An 8,980-nucleotide genomic window follows, 5' to 3' on the forward strand; every position below is an offset into this window, starting at 1 on the left:
TTCCTCTATTTATATTGTTCTTTCTGCCCATGTTCTTGGCGGTTTTCCTTGGATGCACGATGGCTTCGTGGGTTTTGAATTTTGGCGCCATACCCCACGTTTAGCCGATGGTCTTCGCGCACGTGACTCTATTGCCACGTGGATGGTTCTGAGTCGTGGGCAACCGTTGCTATTCGTGGCATCGTGGGTGTACGCACGTGCTTGTAGTTGCTTGTTATTCGGTAACTGCCTCTTCCATTAAGATGATCGAGATTTCTTCATCTTCTGAGTGTGTCGAGTTATGGCTTTTACTAACTTGTCTTTGAGGGACATCGTGTGCTGAGTTGCCGGCTTCGCCCAACCCTTTCTGTCGAGAAACCACTTTTGCACCATGGTGTCGAGAATTGTAGTACTTGTAATTTTGGCTTAACACAAGTATAAGCTAACAGACATAAATATTCTTTTACAAAAAAAAAAAGTATAAGAAAACGAAATTAAAGAGAAAATGAATGGATATATCTCAAATTGCCATATTCAAGTTGAGTGTTTTCATCTCAAAGTTTCGTTCTTTCTGCAAATTAGGTCTCTCTTCAGATATCCAACGCGCTATTTTAGCATCCTATTCTTGGAACACTCAATCCAATCTTATTTGTGGCAATTTTTTACTATCATAAGTTACGGAGTTTAAAAAAGTTATAAGCACAATTCTGGTTTTTATATACACGTAATTTGTGGCGGTTTTTTACCGTCATAATTGTGTTTATCATTTTTATAACTTTGTAACTTATGGTCCTCAAAGGTAGAGTAAAAAATAAAAGAAAAAAAAAAACCGCCGCAAAAATTGGTGTATGATATGATTCACAGTTGGTGCCGCCAAAACGATAAAAAAAAATAGAAAAAATAAACGTACAACTTCATTTCAATCCCTCACAAAAACAAAAATTCGGGATAAATCACAACCGTTAACTCTTTATTCGCTAAAAAAAAGAGAAGTTGGGTTCCGATAATAGTAGTTTCATCTGGATTGAGTTAGTGTATAGTGTACCTATGCTTCTTTCGATCTGCTTTGCGTATGCAAGAAAAAAAATTAATGTGAAAAGTGTGTATGAAATATTCAGGACTACTATACACAAAGTCCAATCAATAGAAATGGGTTAGTACAAGGGAATAATTGTATAACCACTAAAATCCATATAGGTATCAAACTTGTCAGAATACATAATCTCTTGGCCTTAGTCAGTACTCATGACCCACTCTCAACAAGTTATGATAAATTGATAACCATATATGTGGAAGTGAAACTATATGCGAGGACCTACAACCAGTCTCAATCTACCACTAGGGCTGCATGCTACATTCCAACAGAGTCGAACATGCTACAGAAAGCTAAGTACAAACTTTCAAAGCAATTTTTTTCAAGGTAAATGTACAATACTATTCTTCATGCTTGACTCTTGCTTGGAAGGGGAGTTAAAAATTGGCATGCATGATGATGGTACTTGAATTTTTTGGTAGAATGTGGTACTCAACTTTGATTAGGCATGTTGAACAAAGCCACAGAATAATACAAGACAATCATGACTCTCTCAGCTTTGTATTTTTGTATCGCTTCCATAATTTTGTGCATTAACAGTTCTCTAGACTATCTTAGTGTGTGTTTGATTTTCATTATAGTGATAAAAAAAATCACCTCTTTTTTCAATTCACTGTGAGATATGAATTTACATTGGAAGTTCTTTTAAGCATTGCTAGTGAAAATATCAACACACTTAGATATCTTGATTTTTATAGTGTTATATTCATGCCTGCCAAGCACATAGAATAGTCACTCTTAACGTAGGAGTAGTAGACTCATGAATAATTGAAGTACCTGATCAAAACTTAGCTTAAAATTCATAATAGACATTGCACTCCAAACTCTTCAACACAATTTATTATATCTTTTCTTCAAAATAATTTTATCCTCCCTCATAGAGAGGTTTACTTGTTTGATAAATGATGCAAAATTCGATGGATGTTATAAGTTGTTTTCCTCTCAAATGACATGCCTTGCAAAAATTTGCACCTAAAGTTTCCACCTACTGCAACAAAAACTGAAGTTGAATACTTGAATTCAGTGGTTGAAGATGTTAACAATCAATATCAGGAATCGCAAGGATGAAGATGAGGAAAAAAGAATTATCTGCACATTTCCAATGTCTAGTAATCGTACACAACAATAGCAATATATATATCCTACTACAGAGTTCCCCAATTCAATGGACCTGTAACAAAGCGATCTCATGAACTACTCCTAAAATTCACCATCATCATGATATCAGATCAAACAGGGTGAAGGTAAAAATTGGTGCTAACAAAAATTAACAAACTAAAAAAAATGATGGACTGCACTAGTGGGGGAACCTGTCCTAGCACTTGCGTTCTCAACACCAAACTAGATTGATGACACAGGCGTGTGACCTTTTTATCTTCAGAATTCAGTTTATTCTTCAATATTCAATAAGGAATCTTTTGATGCAGTAGCCCCACGTAAGACGAAATAGTAGTATCCTTTCGCCGACCAAAAATAGAGGACGCGTTTCTATATCACAAGATGATTCTCAAGGCCATGCCGGCCACCGTATCTGCAAAAATGTAGGGGGTGGCAGAAAATCCACCCACCATGTCTTGATGACTCTGCCCTCAACCAATTTTCTACTTGCCTTCTCAAATTCATCTTGAAGAAAATCTCAAGCCGCAAAAATTTATATGAAACCTGTATTTACTTGTCCCTTTTGTAGAGTAGTATGCACTGTTGTTCGAACCATAGTGCTTCTCATTGGCATGGCTATGAATCCAAAATATGACAGTTCCTAACAAAATCATTTGAATAATTGACATACTTGGTCCAAAATGGCCTAAGATTTTCAAAGCCAATTTGCAACCAGGGTTTTGACTGGCCATTGTAATGAATGACAGCAGCCATCTTCACGTTCTCAACGTTGGTTTTGTTCTGATACCCCAAGCCAAGCATGTGCCAAGACGGGTCAATTGGGTGAACATGACCTTTAAATGCTATCAAAGCAGGGGGTAGGGTTCCAAGCTTCCACATCGTCAGGTTCGACTGCAGATTCTGCCATATAGAACAGAAGTTGTCAATTATAACTTCTTGGCTTAATTGCAACTTTGGTCCCCGACGTTTACCAATACCACGATTTTGGTCCCCCACCTAATTTAATTACATGGATGGTCCCCGACGTTGTAGGCCGTGTGCAACGTTAGTCCTACCGTTTATTTCTTAATGGAGGAGGCTTACGTAGACGTCCAATTGGAGAGAGAAATGAGGTATGAGGAGAGAGGGAAGCACGTGAGTATCACGTGACCCTTATCTGAACCCATTATACCCAAACCCCTGACCTCCCTAGAACGAAGAAGGTAACACGATTTAGATCCCTAGGGTTTCAGATTTGGGTATAATGGGTTCATATAAGGTTCACGTGAGTTCACGTGATACTCACGTGCTTCCCTCTCTCCTCATACCTCTTTTTTCTCTCCAACTAGACGTCCACGTAAGTCTCCTCCATTAAGAAATAAATGGTAGGACTAACGTTGCACACGACCTACAACGTCGGGGACCATCCATGTAAATAAATTAGGTGGGGGACCAAAATCGTGGTATTGGTAAACGTCGGGGACCAAGGTTGCAATTAAGCCTAACTTCTTAACAAAAGAAAAATGAAAGTCAAAAGGGACCAGTTTCCATTGAAAAGACAAACAGGAAACTAAGGTAGCATTTGTTACATGAACAAAACAGAATGAAATAGACTTGTGGTTCTGTTCCCCATGTTTCCTACTGCTTAGTGAAACCAAAATGTGCCATTTTTGTATCCCTTTTCTTGTTCTGTTCTATTCTTAAAATGCACTAAACATAGTACAAAACAAATACGTAATGTTCCATCTTGTTCTAATTTGTCTACCAAACTCCACCTAAAGGTTGAGCGTTTCTCACACTACTACCTACTAAATTAATATATAAAAAATGTTTAAGCCAGTACAGCAGCATTACTTTAAAAATCAGAATATGCTTTATTTTCAAATTATTGAGAAGTAATAAAAAAGGAAAAGTTTTGAATGATTAAATTTTATTAGTTTGAGGATATATGGACTTAATACCTCTTTCAGCCAGGAGTGATATGTCTCTCTTATATTTGTAGCTCTCCAAGCACGCAGATCAAAGACATTCATCCCATAAGCCCAAGCACACTCATCAGGGTCCAAATGATTTGCAATGAGTGGATGGGAAAAATTGAAGTAGTTCTTCAAATGCTTAGACATTACCCACCCATCTTCACCTCTGCAAGTTTCCACAGCTCCATTAACTTTTCCATTCAGATCAATTTCCCAAAGGGGAGACAAGTCACGTTGAACCACCACATCATCATCCAAAAAAACCACCTTGTCAAGGTTGGGGAAAAGCTGCTCAACAACACAATGAACACAATCAGCACAAATAAGATTAGGAAAATCTTATCCAAAGTAAAATGTCTCTGGCTCCCACTAAATTGCTAAATAAGTGCTAAGTGCTAAGTGCTAAATGCTAACAAAAGCAACGCAAATACACCACAAGTTACAGTTATCTACTTGCAAAGCAAAAATACATGGGAAGGGTGGCGGGACATCCTCCATATTTCATGATTTATGTTCCACTCTGATCTATATATTAACCCTATTTGTTCAGTAGACAAGCATTTAACTTGAAATAGTTCAACATAACATAGCATCTTTAAGCACAAGGTTTTTATGCTCACTTCAAATATCGTAATTTGAGTACCCATAAGCCACTTTGCCACTACAAAAATTCAGTTCATTAGTATTTATAAGGTTAAAATGCAGAAATTTATTTTAAAAATAGATATTCAGCTTGGCGTTGGAGTGACCCAGTATAGATGCCATGTTCTAGTTTCTAACGTCAATCATAAAATTCACAGAAAATAGATTCTATACACAACCTAATGAAAAACAACATTCCCAGCTTTCATGAATTTTGGTTTGAAAAGTTTCAATAATACTCAGGGGGGGGGGGGGACAAAAGGAGAAAGAATACTGGAAGAGTGATCAACGCGGAATCCAACTTACCTCAGGTATGTATATGCGGAGATGGTTGAGTAAAGATATGTACTTTGGACTTCTTGCCTGCAGTTTCGATGCAAATTTAAGAGGATTGGTATCACTAAGATTGGCTCCCAAAATATGATTCCCATGGTAGTAATTCCTGATCCCATTTTGATTTTCTACCGCTTCAAGTACTGGAACATTTTCTCTAGTTAACCAGTCAAACTGGTGAATGCCTCTTACTTCAACTATAGCAGGGGAGACAGGATTTAGTGCAAACCATGAGTGCATACCCGCATAAGTTTTTTTGTCAGTGATGACATGGAACACTATTTTCTCAGGTTTCAGAGATGACTGCACAGTTGAAGTAACAACTACTGAAGCAGCTAAGATGTTATCAGTTGACAGTATAAAATGATGGTAAGAGTTGTCAGACAGCGTGGGTAGTAACTCCGGAGGCGGAAGTTGTCTGCGTGCAAGGGCATTTGACGAATATTCATCAGTCAAACGCAAAGACAGACAATGAATCCCTTTAGGGATAGAACTTGCTGCAAAGTGTTTATTCATCAGCTCTGCAAATTTAGATTCTCTAATTTCCCTCTCAAATTTGTCCATCTGTCCAAAGAAGCATCACATAGTAAAAAAGATCAATACAATTATCATTTGCCACCGGTATTAATAGTTTAATACAACAAATGCAGTATTTGTTATAATAAATGTGACTAAGCTATTGGATAATAATAACTAAGGATATGAACATGCTTATGCTAAACTCTAGTTTTGCATACGTCCAAAAGTTTCTGAAAATAAATATGGCCATCAATAATTAGGGTTCTAAACCAAAATCAAAATGGTGATGATGACCAAGTACTACCAGAATTAGACTAAGTCAGTGGACACTTCCCCTATTTACACAATTGATTACAACCGCTTTTCCCTCCAACAACAGTCAGTTATTCTAATTGACACTAACCACTAACTGACTTACAAGCTCTTTTTCCCCCTCCTCTGATAGACCTTTTTTATAGGATGCCTATCCCGAGAGCTATCAGATTTGACTTGGTTTTTTAACTTTTAATGTTACCTTATTATTTAAAATATATATTTATTACTGGTTACACCACAATTTAACCATGGCTGAACCGATAAACCATAAAATTGTATTACACCTACATGGTTCAATGCCCAATCCAAATTTTAAAAGTTAAAACATTGTATGAAACCGTCTCTAGTATCCTTAAATTCCGATAATGGAAGGCTGGAAGTAAGTGCAACCATAATAATCTGTATAACTGCAACGAAGGTGGTCTTATGTATCTTGGTAAAAGCAATCTACACATCTTAGAGTGCTCTTAATGGACTTCACATGCGATTGCATCATAATAATTAGCAACAGAGCATAACCTTTTCTTCTTGGACATGTAAATAGGGTGCACTATAATGACTAAATAATTTTAAAAATTCTTTCAAATCCACACATAAAATGAACTTTTGCTTGAGATTTTCTAATGTCATAAATCTTAGCAGCAAATGAAAAGAATAACAGTTAAACCGAATACATTATATTAATTAACCAAGCAGAAGGTCATTGATGCATCATGCAACAAAGTCAGTTACTAAACACAGTATCAACCTTTGCAGTGACATTCATGTTTGATCTGATTGAATAAACCAGACTTAGCCATAGGCTTGTAGGAAACGGCATAATCTGGCTCATTGTATCAGCCAACAGAATATTGCATCCTTGTTGTAAAAAAATTCTTAGCCAATAAATAATGCATCAGTTAGGTTATCCCAACCTCAAACCTTCTAATTGTCAAATTTCAGAAGCAACAAGTGCCGATATGGGTTTCCATTTTTAAGCCCTTTATTACATAACTTACTAGAATTGAAAACATCAAAATAATTCATGTCAGACAACCCTTTCCCTACTTTAGAGTTTAGACCAATTAACCAAGAAATACATGTTACTTAACATAAACGTTTCAAGCAACTTACCATTCCCTTTACCACGAATGCAAACGTTTTTGCATCATAGTGATTGTTCTTCATATCAGAAACCAGTTGATCAAATGAATCTGGCAGCTTTAGATCAGGTGGAACTTCTCCAGTCTTCACTTCGTTAAGGATCTTGTAAAAATCTCTAACTAGTCTCTGCTGCATCATAGCCATTATCACAAGAAGTGTTTCAGATAACAGTGTTTTAACCAAAACTTTACTAAATATGGTCATCTATTCGGAAATTTATTTGAAGTGACACAAGATTTATTTACCGGTGAATCATCAACCCTACCAAGAAACTTTGGTCCCAAACGCCTACCTAAACAATCTGGAGCAAAAATCCAAGGAACCAATCAAAGGTCAGAAATGGAAAATAATGTGAGACATGATATGTACAAAATGATGAACTTGAAGAACCAAATACGGGTTAGGTATTAACAGATTAAAGATACAAACACCAGCTGATGTATCGAACTTCGAAATAGAAAGAGATAAATCAAAACTTTCATGAACAGCAGAACCCAGCTTTGTAAAGACAGGGAACTCGAAAACAACAATCATTGTCCCAGATTTAATTAATTTACCGGAATACAAGATATTTCTCCAGTTCTAATGTCACATGTACAACTTTCAGCAATACATTTAAGGAGAACATCATCATCAATTCATCATCACTAATACTGAGATCAAGTGCAATCAAACTTATTGCAAATGGAATACTTAAATTACACAATCATACTTGAGATCCTGAAACTAAAGGCAAATGCTAGCTAGAAAACTTCCATAATCACAAGAGAAACAATTTATGATTGCATTAAAACAATTCCAACAGGCCCTAAAATAGGAACAAAAACTTTTGATTCATTATTCAAATCAAGATCTATCTTAGAACAAACAAATAACGAATAACAACACATGCTAATCCACATGGCATACCAAAAACAAAAGGATCAGAAAAAAATAGAGTACCAAATGAAGAACACTTGTTGACACCTTCAAGGGTAACAACAGCAGTGAGAATGAAGACAAAGGGCAATAGAAAAGCGAGGATGAGAATGGTGTGGAAGACGGTTCGATAGGAAATGTGGCAAGCTGCGACCTTGATCTTCATCAAGTCAATAAAGCCATTGTTGCTCGATATCGTGATGCTTCTCATGCTAGGCGAGAAGTGAAGCTGCATCGTCGTCGTCTATGCTGCTGCAGCACCACCACCGGGTCGTTGCCGCCGATAACAACAACCCTAGCAGTTACACCTGAAACAACAATCGCCGATGGCTTCAGAAACCCCACCATCAGATCCACACTCACGATAACGATGACGATGACCCTTTGAATCTGAATCTTTCCCGGGTCTTCTAGAAGACCGCATTGGAGGTTTCAACCAAATGGGTATCCGATTTTCGCCAAAAGGAATCAACTTGCTTCTGGGTTTCGATGGAATAGTTCCTCTCCCATGGATCAAGAGAAGAGAGAGAGAGAGAAGAGAGAGAAAGATTATTTTCTATTTCAGGAAAAATTATGAAAAAAAAAAGAAAGAAAATTATGAAAAAACCTTTTGTGAGTCAAAACCGTGTTGGCTTAGAGAGAGAGAGTGAGAGGAGAGAGAGAAATGTGGGGTGGGTGTTTGACCTTGAGTTTAGGGACTATGGACATAGTTTTTTAAGTTAATTTTAGGTGGGGTCCTAATCCTATGTTTATGGACAAGTCTTAAAGGATTATGTGGATAGCATTATGGCTTATGAGAGAGTGGTGGTTAATTTTAGTTAATCTCTCTTGTCTTTGTGTTAGGGAGAGAGTATATATATATATATAAATACAGTGTTATTAGGTGGGAAAAAGTGGTGTTGAGGTAACTTTGGGAAGATTTAAATATCAGAGGGAGTGTGCTATTTTCTGACTGAAACTCTTG

General features: G+C 36.9%; 1 protein-coding gene across 4 annotated transcripts; it reads right to left on the reverse strand.

Annotated features, from left to right (window-relative positions):
• Positions 1-2,143: 2,143 nt before the first annotated feature.
• On the reverse strand, positions 2,144-8,687 carry LOC130739423 (probable galacturonosyltransferase 13). Of its 4 annotated transcripts, none has more exons than XM_057591709.1 (6): positions 8,065-8,687; positions 7,344-7,399; positions 7,069-7,224; positions 5,095-5,685; positions 4,132-4,434; positions 2,144-3,091 (listed from the first exon to the last, which is right to left on the reverse strand). In XM_057591709.1, the coding sequence occupies exons 1-6, from the start codon at positions 8,249-8,251 to the stop codon at positions 2,807-2,809; spliced, it is 1,578 nt and encodes a 525-aa protein (XP_057447692.1). In that variant the 5' UTR covers positions 8,252-8,687; the 3' UTR covers positions 2,144-2,806. The 4 variants fall into 4 exon arrangements, with proteins under 4 accessions (XP_057447692.1, XP_057447691.1, XP_057447690.1 ...); XM_057591708.1 differs by having other exon boundaries at positions 7,069-7,227; XM_057591707.1 differs by having other exon boundaries at positions 8,041-8,686.
• Positions 8,688-8,980: the final 293 nt, after the last annotated feature.

The sequence above is a fragment of the Lotus japonicus genome, chromosome 2 (assembly GCF_012489685.1).
Source record: "Lotus japonicus ecotype B-129 chromosome 2, LjGifu_v1.2".
NCBI lineage: Eukaryota > Viridiplantae > Streptophyta > Magnoliopsida > Fabales > Fabaceae > Lotus > Lotus japonicus.

What these genes read in the sequence shown, in the direction of transcription:
- LOC130739423 (XM_057591706.1), bottom strand. Translation starts at nt 8,251, where the DNA reads ATGCAGCTTCACTTCTCGCCTAGCATGAGAAGCATCACGATATCGAGC. An exon ending in GTAGGGTTGATGATTCACCG is followed by an intron (nt 7,228 to 7,343) that starts GTAAATAAATCT and finishes GCTATGATGCAG; the next exon opens with CAGAGACTAGTTAGAGATTT. An exon ending in ATCACTCCTGGCTGAAAGAG is followed by an intron (nt 3,092 to 4,131) that starts GTATTAAGTCCA and finishes TCTATATGGCAG; the next exon opens with AATCTGCAGTCGAACCTGAC.